General features: G+C 35.9%; 1 protein-coding gene and 2 long non-coding RNA genes across 4 annotated transcripts in view; 1 reads left to right on the top strand and 2 right to left on the bottom strand.

Moving 5' to 3' along the window:
- The window catches only part of LOC128879713 (uncharacterized), a 4,397-nt gene extending 3,627 nt beyond the window's left edge, over nt 1-770 (top strand). The window contains exon 3 of the long non-coding RNA XR_008457683.1: nt 195-770. This is a non-coding gene — a long non-coding RNA (uncharacterized LOC128879713). The remainder of the gene's footprint in view (nt 1-194) is intronic.
- LOC128879712 (uncharacterized) overlaps nt 1-6,117 on the bottom strand; it is a 67,863-nt gene extending 61,746 nt beyond the window's left edge. The window contains exons 1-4 of one of the 2 annotated variants that reach the window (XR_008457682.1): nt 5,561-6,117; nt 5,434-5,474; nt 3,193-3,373; nt 2,473-2,629 (exon numbers count right to left, since the gene is read on the bottom strand). This is a non-coding gene — a long non-coding RNA (uncharacterized LOC128879712). Of the gene's footprint in view, nt 1-2,472; nt 2,630-3,192; nt 3,788-5,433; nt 5,475-5,560 lie in introns of those variants that run through there. The other variant, XR_008457681.1, reaches the window with a different exon arrangement.
- Nucleotides 6,118-7,952: 1,835 nt separating this feature from the next.
- LOC128879699 (enolase-phosphatase E1) lies at nt 7,953-17,068 on the bottom strand. The gene is made up of 6 exons (XM_054129095.1): nt 16,824-17,068; nt 16,070-16,171; nt 14,922-15,112; nt 13,971-14,103; nt 13,599-13,722; nt 7,953-13,527 (listed from the first exon to the last, which is right to left on the bottom strand). The coding sequence occupies exons 1-6, from the start codon at nt 16,926-16,928 to the stop codon at nt 11,918-11,920; spliced, it is 2,265 nt and encodes a 754-aa protein (XP_053985070.1). The 5' UTR covers nt 16,929-17,068; the 3' UTR covers nt 7,953-11,917.
- Between the last annotated feature and the right edge of the window lie 1,658 nt (nt 17,069-18,726).

Genomic DNA, 18,726 nt, shown 5'->3' with positions numbered 1-18,726 from the left:
AGAGAGAGAGAGAGAGAGAGAGAGAGAGAGAGAGAGAGAGAGAGAGAAGGGTGGAAACGTTTCGAGGCGTCCCTGGTTGGCGGCGCCACCATTGCGTCGCTGTAGAAACGTGGTGGACTGATACCTACAAACAAATGTATGTGTGTGTGAGATAGCGGTACCGATGTAGAATAAGGCGACGCTTGTGTTGGTAGGAGCTCGGAGGGGGGAACGTCAGGCTGGCAAGCTCATGGGAGAGAGAAGTGAACGGCGGACGAGAGCTCACGGGGCGACAAGGAAGGGGATTGGTCGAAGCGGTGGTGCGACTGGGGGGAATGAAGGAGGGCAACACGATCGGGTCGCTAAATTTGCAAGAGAAGGAAGGATGGAGCGAGAAGAGTGGGGAGACAGAGCGAGAGAGATAGAGATGGAAACGTTGACGTCGAGGATCGAGGTGAGCGAAACAGAGCGAAGAGGGGAGCGGACGGGCGGTGGGTCGACAGCACGAGAGAGGGATGAAGGGGTAAAGGGAGGTAGAGCCGACTTTATGCAGCTGCGGGACGATAACAACGATGGGCTACAGGACCGCCGCTATAGCTGGGGAAATGCCAAATGGGCTACAGGACTGCGCCGGTCTAGCTGTACGTTCGCTCGCTCGTAGTGGCATGGCGGACGGGCGGCAGAGAGAAGCAGGCAGGAAAGGCGGGAAGGAGAGAGGGATTTCAAGCGGTCGTCTCTTCTCGTCTGCCTCTACGCTCTACCTATGTATATATCCACCTACCTACCCGTCCCGGGTGCTCTCTCCGGGTACTCTTCTCTCTACTGCCTGGAACGCACCGTCCTGGGGGTACCTAACCTCTACTGTTTTCAGCGGCTAGCGCCCTTGCTGATGTTTCTCGGCATCGGAGCACGTAGTCGCTTACGCAGACTTCGATATCATTCATCTTGAGCGAGGTCGATCATTGTCCTCTTTCGAGGACCTTATGTCCTTACGAATATGATGTCACGCGCATCTTAAGAAGACGTATAAGAAGAACATGCCAACGGCTATAATTCTTTACGAAAGTTCCGCGAGATGGAGTTAGCTTTGCCCGTATAGAGTGTCTGCGCCAATAGGTCGCATCGTTTGGAACTGCCTTTCACAGCAAAAGATGCTTCATGTCCACTATACGCACAGGAAAGGAAGACAATGTGACAGAGAAACTGCACAGGCGTGGATGGTCACCTCCCTTCAAGGCAGAAGAACTTTTACAGGAACCTAACCTAGCAGCAATCCGGATAATCACCGAGTTCCTAAAAGAAAATAACATTACAGATTTAACAGGAGACAAAATAACAATACACACAACACTCTGAATCACAGAAGGACACCAACAATACAATAAACATAGAAATATATACAGACATTACTACACTTAGAATAAAATCATATCTAGTATAAAGAAATACACTTAGACTAAGATGACTTCTACTATTAAGTATTATATGTAGTAATGTAAATATTCCTATTTTTGTATTTTTTATATTTAGGACTAATAGACTTACTCAGCTTTAAAGTCGGTATCTGTTTATTTTTTAATAAACGCCAAACAAACAACAAAAGATGCTTCAAGACCTGACAAAAGATGGACACAATTCCCCAGTTAATTTTGTAAATTTCCTAATGTATAAGAAAAAGAACGTCTTTGTACCAAACGTAATATGCACTGGTTATGACTGTATGATGAACACAGAGTCATCGTTTGTTGACCTCGATGCTAAATAATTCCAGTTCTAAGTAATCGAAACAAATACCTGCCTTTGAAATGGATCCGAATGTTAGGGTTGCTTCGATTTGTCAGAAATTCCGTACTCGTGCGATGAGTTACATTCTCGGAAGGCGGGTAAATCTTTTCGAACGGTTGCGCGTGGCTTTTCAATAGGGAGTATCTGGGGCAGCACTCAAAGTATCTTTACCGGCTAAAGTACCGTGATTTTATAACGTATTATACAGTTAAAAGGGGTAATTCCTTTACTTGTATGAAAGAAACGACGTTCGTTAATCTAAATAAATTTCCTTTCAACTGTATCAACGTAACTACATAATAAAATATGCTAATAAAGCATTTACCATGTACGGCTACGCAACCTGTTGTCAATAAACAGTAATGAAATTGAATCGTCAGTTTCACAACAATGTGACCCCCAGCTACACGAAGAATACAAACAACCGAATAGACGGTACACGAAAAACGAAAACAAAGAATATATCTGAAGAACATACAGACCGTGAAAATCCATATTTAAAATGCCAGAATTTCTCGTTCATGACTGAAATTAATAATTCGTCCCTTCTCTGTTCCCTACTTCAGAATTCCGACCAGAAAATTTGGATTTGACATTGAAAAACTACGCGAATCCACGAGCAAACGTTCGATCGATAAATTAATTTGTCGAAAACGTCGTGAATTAATCAAGGAATTCTAAAGGTAAAATAGCGTGGTAAGACGGAACTTGCCGTGTATTTGAATTTGCCGCTGATTGTTGTACGTGGATATACAGGAGCGAGAACAGCATGCTTTCGACAATCGTCGACGAGATACGTCGGTCCACGCAATGACGTCAGAGGCTGGTCCAATCCTGTCGGTTACGTCCGTGGCTCGATCTCATCCTGTAAGAGAGAAGGAGATGAAGGACTCGAACGATTCACGAGTGGGACGAAGGCGGAGGCATTACACGTGTATAGGTTCTGACAGAGAGAAAAGAGAGGAAGAGAGTCGCAGAGGGACGCAAGAGCCAGCAAATGAGAGCGCAGTCCGACAAATAGAAGAAGACAGCCGAGTTCCGCTCTCCTGCTCTTACGAGACGTTGTGCACGACGATTCGAGCTTTGCGATATTGTTGCCAGCGAGTACTTGCTACATTGTTCAAAATTTTCCCGACGGCGTGACCATCGGGATAAACCTCGACTTCGATCTCAAATCACATTCCAGAGCTCGTCTATGCATTTCCCTCTGCACAAAAATTTACTTCTCGAACAAAAGAATGAGTGAGGTTATGTCAGCGATCGAGGATAAGAACATCGAATTACGCGTGTGCTTTTTTGTTCAGATGTTCGAATTCCGTTCAATATGACTTTAATAAATAGAGAATTAAATTAAAATAATCTATATAATCGTAACTTTAACGTTATCGTATGATTTTATACTGAACTATCACTTGAAATAATACTCACACTTGAGACTTTACCATCGATGAATTACGAGAGATCCAATACTCGCTAGAGTTGGTGAAATTTAAAATTTCAAGTAAAAATCCCGCCTTTCGAACTTCATTGCATATTTATCGTCTGGCGACAGTAATAAATGGACTCGCCAATTGGCTCTCTCTTTTAAATTGTTCGTCGTCGGTGCAAACTGAAACATTCAACGATTATAAATTAGATACGCGCGCAATTCAAATAAAAATAGTAAAATACAAAAGCCCGCGAAACTTAAATCTGTTGTAATGCAATGTGTAACTTTTACGTACGAAAACTGGTCTAAACATTCAATTTTATATACATGTTTTTCAATCTGCTAAGCTTACTTTAATTAATAATAAATACAAAAATGCGTTTTTGTATCGTTTTTGTAATCTTACTAATTAAATTATTGTCTCGCTTAATTCATTATTCTAACTTAATTTTTCCTTCCTTCCGCATATGTAAATTAAAGAACACGTATACCAGAGTATGCATACTTATAATATAGATAATATAATATATTAATAACAAAATGTAATGTGAAAATTAACGTCAATAATGAAATGTATTAATTACGTACACTGTAATACCCAATGATTCTAACATTAAATAGATCCAATATACTAATTAAACGTAAATAATGTACAAAACCTCGATAAAAACTCAAAAATTACATATTGGTGATTTAACACATGTAAAGATGTAAAATAACTTACTTTGCAATAAAATATTTAATTTTTACTAACCAAAAGTGTGTTTCAATCGTTTAAAAAATTTAAAAATATTCATAAAATAAATTTAATGTAGCCGCTGTAGGATATTCTACGAAATTAATGGACAGAAGCAAAAGTATATCATATTATCATAAACAATCATCTCGATAAAGAGAAACTACATTTTTGATAATAGCCAAAAGTGAGTGCGTTAACTACGAAAATGAAAGTAAATATAATTTTGCACGAGAGTTTAAACTCTAATTACGAACATGGTTCGAATTTCAGTCGGTAGGCAGCGCATGCGCACTGTAACTGCTTTCGCCCTACGAGTTCGTGTAAAAAAAAGGAATACAAAATTTGAACCATGGAAATAAAATTGTTTTACTACACATAAAAAGGAACGTTGTTCTATCGAAATCCCTTGAACACATAGCAAATGTAAACAGTATTAATTCTGTTAGATGTTCGAGGCATTCATAGTTACATATTTAGATAAGATATCGATCAATATGATATTCAAACATAACAATACAATTGCATGTTGTTACAGTACAAATAGCTGTTAGAAAGTTCTTTCCTTTGTAACTGAATAAATGCTGTGATTTTTACTAGTTTGACATAATATTCTTTCATATATAAATCCCATTGTAATCTTTTGAATACACACTTCTTCAACTGTGCAGATCAAAGGGAGGGTTATGTGCACGCTTAACATTATCAATTACTTTATACTTCTGCCACAGCCGATTACAACTAACGACTCTTAGCAATTTATACAACTGTTTAATGAGAGTCGTTATTAAATGTGAAATTATCACGACTTACTTTATAAAACTGGATTATTCAACGCGTGCTAGTGTAAACAATAATTTATTTCGCAAACTTGCCGAAACGCTACCGCAACGGTATTAGCAGTGCCATCTAACAATGCAGTTCAGAACAGTTCGGAAGGTAAGTAGACATAAATAAAGTCGGTACAAAAATCTCTCATGGTAATCATGTAAACAACAGATGGAAAACATTTGTAACTTTTCATCTTTTATAGTAATGTTTTACAAACATTTACTAAAAATAAATTTTAGCTGAAAACATAATAAAATACAATAACTTTGGTATAACTTATTGTATTAGTAGAACTATTGTACTAACAGATAAGAAGACACAATACAGAAAATTTATTATAAATACAATTAGCAAATGTTTTCCATGATTTCTTAATCAATCAAGAAAATAATTACATAAATATACTAACGAACTGAAATTAAAATAAACATAAACATATTAATTAGTTTAGTTGTCGATATGTTTCACGCAACATATCTACGTAACGAGGTACATATTCCACAAATATTTTATTATTTATTCAAACCGTTATTGCTTGTCATTTCTATTGTTTAAAAAATTCAAACTGACAACTCCGTCTTATTTGTTGTGAGTATATTTAAAAAAGTATTATAATTATAATTTAACTAAAGTTCAGCATCTTTATGGTTAACATTCGTCTAGTCAAACTTACTTGCAAATATTTCGAACTAAATTTCACCTCCATCGCTGCAACTAAACACATAAATACGAAAGCATGTTTAAGTCCAATAATTTTTAATAACGTATAAACATAAAGATACTGTAATACATAATAAAACCTTATTCAAAGCACCCGATTCGTGATTCCTAGATTCTGTCGACCATGCGCCATGATTTGTGCCATGCAAACTCTAATGACATGGAAATACAGATTAACATAGAAGGGCATACTTCGCCATAAAAAAAGTGCACGGGGGGGAAAAAATTACGATACACAAGAAAGATTAGAATTAACTTAACTAAATCTCCGCTAATACCGAGATATCATCTGGCAAATTGCAGCAGTGAAAAAAGAGCTTATATTTTTTTTGTAGCATATGCGAAAAGAGCTTTATAATGAATAGACAGTTAAGGCTAGGTACATGAACTTTCCGTACCGGTGAAAGACCTCATACTTGCTCACACCACATCACATGGTGCTGAATCGCGTGCAGTAAAAGCTTTCAAACTAAAGCGACTATGAAACAACGCTTTTTTTCTTTCTATTCCTACGAAAACGAGTCTTGGTTCTCTAAGAGAAAGTTTAAACGTTAGCAGCCTTTAATTGTATATAGGAGAACGTCCTTTTCTGAGGTGCAGTAAAACCAGAATGTAAACGGACAAATAGTGAGAAAGAGGTATACAATAAATCCAAATGTTATATCTAAGTAGCCATGGAATAGCGTCTATATGAAATAAAATGCAATTTGATTTTAAGGTAGTAAAAAAACCTATCCTTTTACCGATTTATGATGATAACACTATTATTCTTTAGTCTACGTGATACAAAGTTCTAGTCAAAGAAACAATCGTTTTCCAAGATTTTGACTATTAAATCTGAATTCCATCGCGTGACATTCGCTCAGGTTCTTTGGTACAGGTTAAGGTGACAGTATCAGAGGAGTTCCACTATTTTAAAATAACACGGAAAAGAATCAAACTACGTATAACTTAGAAATATAACTACATAGGAGAATGTTGTGCATTAAATTAAGACTCGTTAAATCGAGTTTTTACGAACTATATGACAAAATGACCACAGACGGATTGAAAAGAATATGTATGTTATATTGCACATAGAATTACAAAGTTAAAAATACTAAACAAGCAATTATCATTATTCTTTAACGATAAAAGTAAATCAATTTTTATTGATCCTTCGAAAATGTAGATATAGACGTGTATACTGCATTCACTAACTCATTCTCAACTCTCTCGCACACATAAACATACAGGCGCGCGCGCGCAAAGATCACGTTGCATCGAATGAGCTGAATATATGGCGATTGTAAAACGTTGCAAAGGTTATTCAAATTTCACAGTCAAATTGGTAGGTAGAAGCCGTTCAAGGACATCTCAAGGTTATTTACGTTTTTTAAAGAAACGTGGTATTCTCTCAACACAAATAAAAATACAAAACGCATTCAACAACGTGTATCTCTCAATAGATACGCAAATTATTGAGCTTTTTCAATCACTATACGTTCAACTGTTTCGATCCAACGTTCCTTCGCGCGATTCATGCATTCATAGATCAAAATTAGATTGCCCTAAATCCTAAGTATTGTATTGACATTCGTCACGGTTTACCAAACACAGCGAGTACCAAACATTATACACAAAATATTTCTTAAAAACGTATTGTATTTATATTTTGTTAGCGTCTAGAGAAAAATTCAAAGGAACTTATTCCTCGATTCTAATCTATTGAATTCTGTCGTTTGTCTCAAAGATCGAGGTTTTCATTAATTTTTCTCTTAAAAGCTACGATGAAATTTTGCTTCGACCAATTGAAAGCTACGTATAGGTGATCCGTCGTTGAAAAAGAAAGCAAATGTCTCGCACACATTTGAACAATATGTATTTCAAGTACCAAATATTCGATACATCTTGTTCTTAACATTACGTCGAAAAAAAAAAAATTGTTTATCCGGGCTTAATATTATTGCTTCAACGGAAATTGTCATCCGAGAGACGTAGATTTTTACATCTCGTTCTAATGAATTGGCTGCTCGAGAAATTGATGCTTCAGTGCGCGCAGTAGAATGACTAGCACTCAGGGATCGATCGGTACGTGGTAGCAGGGGGGGGAAGGAGCGAAAATTCTGTTGCACCTAACGTTATCGACTAGCTGAGGACAAGAGTAGCATGAACCAATTCGAGGAAACAATATACCAGAGCAGATTAAGTTTTCAATCACGTACATCGATACACTTTAATCATATTTATATCGTTTCTTTAATTCTAAATTACGGACGCTAATCGTTTCTTACTTCGTTATAATGTAATACCACGATATATACACCTAAACAAAATTTACAGTATGAAGTAATGGCTGAGCACGCTGGACACTTTTCTTTAATTTCATGGATACTCTCTGTCTCTCTCTCCGAAAGAAAACAAGAATCGAACGCGTCCCGGTATACAAGACAACGAGGAACTATGAAATAAAAAAAGGCGAAACGCTCCGAGTCTAGTTGCAAAATTCATTTATTTTGCTCTACGAATGCAGTCAAGAGTTTAGAGAGAACAGAATTGTCAGTTTATTCTGTACAGTGCACACCATTTGCGAATTTGTTAATATTGCCCGATAAATGTATAAAGATATATCCAATGATTGCTGAACTTGATGCAATATGAAATAAAATTCATTTTCTGCCTTCGCCGTGTAACACACATACATACACACATACACGCATTAATCGTTTAGAGCACTGAAAAGTGATAATAGTAACTACAACTGTCTCGTAACAAAAAAAAAAAGTAAGAGAGAAATTAAAATACTTGGCTGAGGAAAAAAAGCGACGGAGCAGTCTCGTTAAAAGAACAGCCCACGTGAAAGATTCCACCGTCAAAGGTTATCGTTAAAACGTATCAATTAAGTCCGTACATTCTCTCCTACGCTTATATTGACGTATTACATAAAATAGCCAATGAATTACAAATAATAATCGCTAATCGATACGAAGCTATTGTTTGTTAGTACTCCTATCCTCGGTACTTGGAAACGTCTTATTAGGTATCTAATATTTTGAAAGGACGACGAAGAGTGTCTTGCGCATACAACTTGAACAGCTGCCTGATTTCCAAGCCGCGCGAACGTTTGAGTAATGTCACGTTTCAGCTCGCTTACAAAACCTACATCTAATAGTTCAAATGATAAAATGTGCCACGCACAAGCGACGTCTAATCAACGTATACGTACGATTTGGCGGTGATTCCGATCGGGTCAATTTTGTCGTTACATCCAAAAATAATAAATAACAAGGCAGTGTATAAAACGTTCACGCGACCTTTACTCGCTAATAAATACGTAGAACAAAAATTGCGTTGATATCTTAGATTCGTCGCATTACACCGGGTAATCAAATGTTGATCTGAATCATTTAAGCTGACACGTCACAGTCGAAACATCCAAGTGTCACCTTACAAAAGCTTTATTTAACACTTCGTGGTTCGGTATCAAAATCCAATAATATTGTATTCCCATTATATTCCGAGAAGTAGCACACAAGGTGAATTTGATATTTCATTTCTTATTACTTATAAAGTAGTCCAGAAGTTTTGGTATCGTATAAATTATACTTAAATTTTTAATATTACAGATAACAAACAAAAATAGGATAATAACTAAACCACAAAGAGTTAAGTCATCCTAAACTTAGAACATTAACCACACTATTATTAATAATTAAGCGACTGCGTACGTTTGAAAGAAAAACTATATAGGTTCCTCTGCTGACATTGAGCATTTAGGAGATGAGAATTATAGGAACGACGCGAATTGACGATGTGCACTCTTAACCCTTCCGACTATCGACGCAACAATTGGTATGGATGATATGGGATGATGATTGTAGATGATGCCATGAAAGTCAGCCGAGAAGAGCTTCGTGCACAACCGCCACTTAGCGTTCGGATGCTTAATTTAATCGTAGCAATGGCAGTCGGTTCGCATTTGCAATGCGATTGGTAGACAGAATATCAAAATTCGAGATATTATCAAAAGAAAAAAGAAAAACTAGTAAGAAATTCATTATGGCAAAAGGTCGGCAGTTTACAGTCGTTTATACTTCGAGTCTGTTAACATCGTATTTCTTGCGGGATCATCGGTAACAGAGGTTGTCCCATCAAAAATTTTGACAAAATTGCATGCATCTTTTAGTATTTGAGCATATCTCGCGGCACACATGTGTTACCGATGTTACAATGAATTTGCAACCGTATATTAAATTTACGATATCAATCTGAAATCTTCTTATGCACCTGACATAAAGATGTGTATCGAAATAGAATCGGTTACTGGTCTTACACCTATGATCACCTCCGGGTCTTTCGTCTTAAAAGAGGAATCAAGCATACAAGATTCGACTTCCGTTTCGGGTCGTGAATAAAAAATCACGTTTACATTTTCCTTCCTTCCACCGTTCGTGATAACGGGTTGCGCAACGCCAAAAACTGATCCGTGTATTAAAAAACGTTTTCATCGACGAAAGGACACCTTATAAATAAATGCGAGGTCTGTCAAGTGTCCTGTAAAATATGGATTCGTTAAAAGTCTCACAATATAATCGTTACTGACTATACATGTACTTATAGATAACAAGTCTAGAACACGCTGACGTCGCACTTCGTTTATCTCATTTATGCATTTTACGGATCGTTGAATATCCCTAGCATGAGTCGCCGGCAAAATACGATCGAAAAATCAAACAGAAGAAAAATTGTGGAAACTTTTGTTTCGCTTACAGTCTATACTGCCAACAGTCTTTCACAGTGACTTGAATCAGACAGGATGCATATTAATTTCAATAAAAATAATAATACCATTAATACGATAACCTGCCAAAGGAATTACTATACGTGAATAATAATGAATCATTTTAAGGTTCCCTATGTCTATTAATATCGTTAAATCACAGTCAATTTTGGAGGAATGGATAATAAATAAATAAACGAGTCCTTGTCAAATTCGGAGAATAATTTACGAATCCTAAGAAACATCGATCACCACTACTTCAAAAAATGGCTATTTATATAATAAGTTTTGACGTTAGTTCGCAGGAATGAAAAAAAAAAGAGTAAATTCAAAAGTCGATGCGCTTCTTCCTCGTAATCAATTTGTTCAATATTACATACTATCAGGCGGCGAAAAATTAAATTTTATATAACTAATAGTATACTGTATACGTATAATATTCGTGTAAGTCCTGTATCTGACAATACAAATATGGGTTTCGAAAGACACATAAATGCAACGTAGTATTTTCAATTGTTCGAAAACGACTTAAAATCGACGAATGTTAATTACGATACATTGGGGGGGGAAAAATCGAAACACATAATGCGTATAGGCCAACATCGTTTCAAGTGTTCTAAACTAAAAGTATACATTTTGATAAATAAAGTCGCAAAAGAAAATAGGAATACGATGTCTGACACATCATAATAAGTAGTACGTGTGCCTTCTTTTAGGACGCGAAAAAGTATACCTAAGATAGACAAATAAAGTTCAATGTAAGACACAGCTTAATTATTTCGGATTCAGATCTATGATTCGAAGATCACTGTGTTATGAATTTATAAAATTAAGTACACAAGAGTATGCAAAAATTATACTGTGTAGTCTAAAGCCAGCGACTGTTCGAGGCATTACCAATTCAGTCTTAAAATCATATATAGTCTCAAAGTTTCCTGATTGTTCCAAGAAACTAAAATAGCGACCAGATCCTTCAACGTTGTACGTATAATCATACAAAAACCTTCAAACTGACGATTTAATTCATTTGGCACAGGGTATATGCGGTATTTTAGCATACTCCAACTATGATGAATTTCCTATCCTATGAGTTTTCATACCGTAACATTCCGTTTAGGCAGTATAAAAAAAGATCTTAATACACATAAAATGCAATAAAAAAAGAAAAAAGTCAAGTGAAAAATACTTATAAACCAACTACAGCATATTGACATGTTCGATTATCTTTAGTCAGTTCGTACTGATAAATGCATAATGTCACTTATAAAAACTAACGTTTAATAATACGAATGAAGTAAAAAATGAGAAAAATAAAGAAAAGGAAAACTGACTAATACACAAAAAAATAAGTTAAGCAATGTAAAATAGGAGACAAAAGTTTTCCGATCTTCTTACGACGTTCTACTGAGCACAATTAACAAGCATAATACATCGAGTTATGACGTTTAAAAGATAATCGAATCTGAAACATACTGTGCATGTCGTATTATCGTTTCCCTTCGCATTTGTTGAAGAAACAGAAATCCTATGAACTGCATCTTAAATTAACGTATTACATCTTTAACGTCGTACGATTTATGTAAGGTGTAGGGAGCCAACTTTTCAGTTTATACCTGCGGATAAGTATTGTGGGTTGGGGTTATGTATGAAGGACTTCTTAAAATGTATCAGAACAAGATTAAGACGTCGCAGCTACAACTACAGGGGGAACAACGTCGGGTTCGCCGGCACCATCGGCTACTGTAGAATCAACGACTTTTTTGACTTTTATAGATTCTGAGTTAGCCTCTGAGGAACTCTCTGGTTCGCCATTCTGCGCCGACGTGCTTTCGCTTGTTGACGAATTAACGTTTTCATTTGATGATCCCTCATTCAGTCCGTTTCTGTGCAACTTATCATCCGTCACTGGCGCATCTGTATCTCCATTTTGTGTTGTACCGTTTAATTTTTTCTTTTCGGAATCCACTGTTGCATTTGTTTCTTTCACTTCGCCCACTACAGTTTCTTCTTTCACTGATTTCTCTGTCGATTCTTCTTTTGATGCATCGGTACTAACTTCATTTTTCTCGGCATCTTTCACAGGCACTGCTGTTTCTTCTGCTTCTTTCGCTTTGGGAGACTTTTCATTAACAGATTCTGTCTCTACTTCCGGTTTCTTTTCCGTGACTGCTTCCTTTACATTTTTGATTTCAGCGTTTGTTTCCGCTTTGTTACTAGTAGCTTCTGATTCCGTTATCGTTGGCGCGGTTACTTTTTCTGCATTTGTTAATGAAACATCACCATTTTCTGTGGGTTTCTCCTCTATCTTCGTAGATTCTTGTGCAGGTTTCGCCGAAGATACCTCGGTTCCTGATTTCTCGGTTTCTGTTACACTAGGATTAGTTGTAATTTTGTCAGCGGACTTGGCACTGGACAGCGACTCCTCTTTCGCTTCTTTTTCGGTTTTACAAGTGCTTACTTCTAGCTTCTCTTCTACACTGCTGCTACTACTGCCCTTTTCTTCTGTTGGATTTTCGTTAGTTTTTACATCTGACACTTTACTGGCTTCGGGTTTTGTTTCTTTCGCGACATTTGTGGCTTCATCAGTCTTACTCTCTGTAATAGAAACTTGTTCATACTTAACTTTAGGCTCGCATGCCGCAACGTCTGCGGCATCAGTAGCAGGAGTCGCCTCTACAGATGTTGGTTCAACGATTTTTTCTACTGCATTCACAAGTTTACCTACTTTTTCAGGCTCTACGGGCTTATCCGCATCACTCTTTGAAGGTACTGATGTTGATTCGGCATTTTTATTCACGACGGGTACATTTTCACAATTGCCTGCTTTTGTACTCACCTCTGATAGTTGGTCTACTTTAGCTGTTGCTACATTTTCCGTTACCTTTTCAGTGTTTGGTGTATCTTTTGCATCGATAATCATAGGTTCTTCCGTTTTCGTATCTGACTTTTTAGTTTCTTTCTGCGACTTTGCTTCTTTAACACATTCTTTTGTTTCTACTTCGACGGCTTCCTTCGCTTCCACCTTCTCATCCTTTTTCTCACTGACATCTTTCATTTCAACATCTTCGGAAGTATCCATCGGTTCACAAACATCAGGCGCAGCCTTAGTTACATTTTCTTGCGTTTCCGTTGCTTCTAACTTTTGTCGCTTCGTTGAAGTTTGAAATGTTAAGTCTAGGAATGACTTAATGGTTGTAAAAGTTACTCTTTCTTCATCTGAAAGAGCAACATTACCTTCGCGTAGTAGTATGACGGTTGATAAGCCTGTTTCTTTAGCAGCTGCAGCTTCTATTAGAAAAACAAATAATAGCGGTATTAACTTGAATATCTATTTTTAATATTAAGAAGCATTTGCTAACCTTTAACAGTATCAGTAAGGAAGAGTATACTGGATGGGTCTGCTCCAATTTTATTCGATATAGTTTTATAACTACTCGATTCCTGCTTCGAGCCTACTTCAGTATCAAAATAACCACTGAAATACTAAAGTAATAATATATTATTACACGTTATATAAATTGTGAAATAACATATATAGCAACGAATAAGTTGCTGTAAATAACGATGAATAATCGAACGATTTTCCGAACGATCATCGAAAAACCGCAGTCAAGAAGACTGCTCGTATTTTCAAACAAAGTTAAACAAATAGTCTATCTAGTATGTACTTAGTTATAAAAGCAAAGAATCATTTGTATTGTGTATACTTATCAATTTTTTAAATCAAATACCTTAAGTAAATCGCCATGCACAGAATGTCCAAACAGAAGTTTTTGTGCTTCGACGCTACCACTCGAATAAACATAGACTTTTCTACCGTTGTTTGTCCATGATTCTAATGCTTTCGGCACATCTTCGTAAACGCTACATAAATAATTTGTTTGTTACTTTTTCATACATTCTTAATTGTTTGTTACATTATAATTGTTCATGTAATTGTAATAGTACATATATATCAGACTGAAGTGAGCCCTTACGCAACATATTCACCTCGCTACATGTGATAATGATATATACATGGCGCATATATCACACATTTACATTAATTATTTATTTATTTTCAAATTATTGTTTACAATATCCCATTACAACCTGATGTTAATAAATTTTTAGTTTATATTAATAAGTTAAAGCAGAGGTGGGAAACAATTCGGCAGTAGAAGGCCACATGTCATTTCACAGATTTTTCATAAGGCCACATACTTTGCATACAGTCAATTGTCCAAATTTAAAAAAAAAAACGATCTAAATATATACAAACAAACAATATTTTAGTCTAAACTTATGTATGTTTTGACTATGGACCAAACAAGAAAAAGGATGGCATACCAAATATAGAATAATGGATAGATTAATAAAAGCTGTCAACATTGTACTTTAAAAATAACGATTTTTCTAGTAGTAATCAATTGAAATGGACACTGTTTGAAAAAGTATAATTTCAAAATTAAGGATCCACATAACAGACAAAATATGCTACAAGGCCTAACCATACACCATGAAAGGCTGTATGCAGTCTTTAAGCTACAGGTTTCCCACTTCAGAATAAAAGAGTATGTTAAAAAGTATTTATAGCACACTTAAAGATATATTGTTACAACTACTCTATTGTATTTACTATTAATGGATCTTAAATATATTTGTTAGTATATTTTAATTTAAAAAAATTGTAGGAAACTCACTGTGCTTTAACTGCTTTAGAATTGTAAGCTTCACGCCACATATGTCCTTGTAACTGTTTCAATGCACCAGTTTTACGATCACAATCCATTTGCCATAATACATTTTTCATAAGTGACTCTTTCTGCTCTTCTGTGTTAGAACCAACCATAGGTACAAACCCTTCAACTTTTTCTTCTTCATCTTTCTTTGCCTGAGATAAGGATATTGATTGATTATAAATGAATTTATAAAAATTAGTGGTATCAAAAATTCTCTGCTTGGATCGACACTATCACTTGCATGAAAATTTATTTTAATTACAAAAGATATTGTAAACAGTAAACAATTACTTAATAGTATTAATATACTGAACAATTTATTAAAATATAGTTACTTCAAATATACAAAAACTGATTTGTTATGTTTTCAAAATACAATGTTTTATATTTATGTTCATGTAACTGTTAATTTCTTTCGGTAAATTAATAAATTTATCATTGTTTAGCTCATAACATGCTTAAGACCTTTACAAACAATTAATGATTTACCAAATTTCCAAACATGAAGTTCATATAAAACATCTTACAAAAACATGAGGTTCTTATACAAATTTAAGAAAATGTTAGCAAAGTTTATAATAGTAAATCAAATAGATACAATGATAATAAGTACAAATTAAATAATTTCTTATATTTCAAAAGAAGGCATAAATCATATTTGCAATATATTTTCAGTAATATATTTGATCAAAATTTTAGGTATCCAAGATGTATAGACTAGGGTAGTCAATTTTTGGGACAAAGAATGTGCTCAGGTCAATCTCTAACAGGTAAAACCACCAGCTGCCCCTTTTCTGTCATGCTATTGGCTACCTTCTAAGACTCACTATTAAAAACCATAATGTTAAATTTATTTAATTGTATAGTACTGTATTTCTGATTGACAATAAATTTTGTAAACTTTTTAAAACAACACAATGTGTATGTATACATATATTTCTATAAACAATCAATATTACTTCAAATGCTATAATTCTTTCTTCTGTTTCTAATAATCCGTTTTAATAATAATAATAATAATAAATAAATAAATAAACAAAAAACCGAACATTATTTTTCATGTAAGATCTGCCAAAGTCACATTTCGAAACTTTACTTGCAATGTTTACCTGTTCTTTCAATTTTTCATAGTCTTGCTTGAACTCCTCATCATCCCATTTAGTTTCGATATATTTCTTTAAGTTCTCTCGTACATAAGGAAAAAGTGTGTCCTGAAAGGAAGGTGGTACACGTAAATGTGGCAAGTTCTTCACGGATCGAATTAATCGTGCGATGCGCCGTTACAGTTTCCGTTATTTTGAAAAATCGTACACAGATAGAGGGTTACAAAATGATGGCTCGCGGCCAATATTTGACGGGCCGATAAATAACCGATATATTCGAACGAGAGGCACACGCACAGTTTGTTTTCACTGCAACGTCCTGAACAACATTTATGAATTTACGAGGAAAAAAAACGAAAACGAAGAAACGAGAGAAAAAAAGGCTCAAGTAAACATCTACAAAATATCTCAACGTCAAAAACGAAGTTTGACACAATACAAGAATATTTCTACTCGACTAAACGGCAAGTTATACCTTCCATGAAACTCGCTGTCTCACGGATAGGGAACCTGAAACTGAACTGGATTCTCAGCCGGCATAGCACTGGGAAACTGCCGCATACAACACGCGCGAAAGCATTATTCACGAATTTTTCCTCGATTAGGAAAGTATCCCGTATCGTTGATAAATTACTGCCCATCAATGTTCACGTGTGAAAAATTCGAATCATTGGGTACTGTCAGAGAATGCGACGGAAAACCGGTGAAATGCGAGAACCGTAGGGCGCGTTCTGGCCTCACGGCCATGGGTCTTTGTTACCTTCACGAAGCTTATGCTCGTCGTTGTGCCTTCGATGTCAACCAAGATCACCGTTTCCGAGAGCAAGGTTTCCTCTTGATCCTGGGTACGCTTTTCCCCGGCCATTTTCACGATTCACTCGCCTTCGACCGTAGGATAAATAACAGATATATCACCTCGGTACGTTCAAAGCACAGTGTATATGTCGACGCGTTCTTGTTGAGAGCCGGCGAGTGAATTCGCTCTACGTACTGCGTCGGTGTGTGCGTGTGAATGCGCGACCCATTGTTGCCAGATTTGGCGCAAGTTTCGCGCATGCGTGACCGAGGACAGCGGCGTATAAGTACAGCAAGCGTTATGGGCGCACGAGTTCATTGAGCCCCAACCAGCGGGCAAATCAAGCATAGGTGTGTTGCATTATTAAACCATACGAAACGAAAGATTCCGTTAACATTCGAAGATTATTATTTCCAAAATTTCAACGTCATTTACGTTCCTTTAAAATGGATAATATATTTTCGATACTATAATATCGTAGCTGACAAGCCACATACAATAATATTGACCTTTACATGTTTCCATTTGAAGTCATTCTTATATCGAGGTACAAGGGTAATTTAATGCCAACATTAAACGCGTATGCATATACACACATCGTAAATACACGAATGTGTAATGTTTAGCAAGCCTTAAAAAAGTTACATGTCAAGTTATGCCACACTGACACTTTGTTTTAACAATTATTTTAACATCTTTCCCCTTTTATAACTCTTTTGTTCATCTTTCAAATCTTTTAAATAATTCCCTATTAAAATTAAATAGGGCTCGTGTGATACCCGTTTTTTGCTCGATCACACACTTTACTGATACCATTTTCAACACGCATGCGTGCAAAGTGCGGCAAATCTGGCAACTATGCTGTGTGTGTATGCGCGACCTGCCTCTCCCTTCACCCCAACTTACACCGAGTAACCAGGATCGTACTCACTTATCTCGAATTGTTCTCAACTATATCAGTAGCAGACCTGTCGTTTTACCCTTACCAATAAAAAGATATACTCCAGCTAAACATGAATTTCAACGATGTTCATATCGTCGAAATCGAAAAGCATTCTTCTCGATGCTTTTCCATCTGTTCTCACCGTTTTATACATGGTACATTATCATTTTTTGTTATGAGAAATAATTCACGAGACAGTGTTGAAATTCACCATCATAATACGTGCAACAATAAAATAATATATAAATGTTAGTATTTCATTTGTTATTGTTACAATGATATCTTTGTTCATGTGTTTTCACGAAAATTTAAGGGCATTCGATTAACGAAGAGTTCTAACACAAGATTTCTGTTATTAAAACGTTGCCCTTATCTTGTACAAAATTATTTTGTACAAAAGTAGCTATTTAAAATTAAACCTAAAGTATAAAATTTCGAAGAATGCAGGTTTTGAGATTGTTTGCAGGGTATCGTAAGTAATAACTACAGTCCTGAATCCTGTACGAAAATCGTACGTTGTATTAGTGAATATGTATTTACGGAAAAGCGGTTGTGTCGCGTACATGTGAATCGCTCGCTTCCTTCAGCCAATGAACGGAACCGGCTTGCGTCTCTACGTTCGCAGCACGACCTTATTCCTCCGCAAAAATTACTTAAGCGAATAACTATTTAAGAAACCTAAAGTTTCAAGAAATTTCATTTCGAAGATGTTCGAAAATTCGTGTACTTTCATTTAACCTTGTTTCCCAAGTAAAAAAATACATTGTTATCGTAGAAGAGCGAAATGAATATTGACTTGCTCGAACGTTTTCCGATATTACTCCGCGCAAAAGTAGTTCCTCCATGTGTTATTTTTGTTGATTTTTCGAAAAATCCGAAACTTCTTAAAGATTTTAAAAACTGTGAAAAGGTACTAAGTACAAT

This window comes from Hylaeus volcanicus, chromosome 7, assembly GCF_026283585.1.
Source record: "Hylaeus volcanicus isolate JK05 chromosome 7, UHH_iyHylVolc1.0_haploid, whole genome shotgun sequence".
NCBI lineage: Eukaryota > Metazoa > Arthropoda > Insecta > Hymenoptera > Colletidae > Hylaeus > Hylaeus volcanicus.
The sequence above is the reverse complement of the archived record's forward strand: the minus strand, read 5'-3'. Positions and strand labels throughout refer to the sequence as shown.

What these genes read in the sequence shown, in the direction of transcription:
- LOC128879699 (XM_054129095.1), bottom strand. Translation starts at nt 16,928, where the DNA reads ATGGCCGGGGAAAAGCGTACCCAGGATCAAGAGGAAACCTTGCTCTCG. An exon ending in CGAGCATAAGCTTCGTGAAG is followed by an intron (nt 16,172 to 16,823) that starts GTAACAAAGACC and finishes CCTTCCTTTCAG; the next exon opens with GACACACTTTTTCCTTATGT. An exon ending in CCTTACTGATACTGTTAAAG is followed by an intron (nt 13,528 to 13,598) that starts GTTAGCAAATGC and finishes TTTTTCTAATAG; the next exon opens with AAGCTGCAGCTGCTAAAGAA.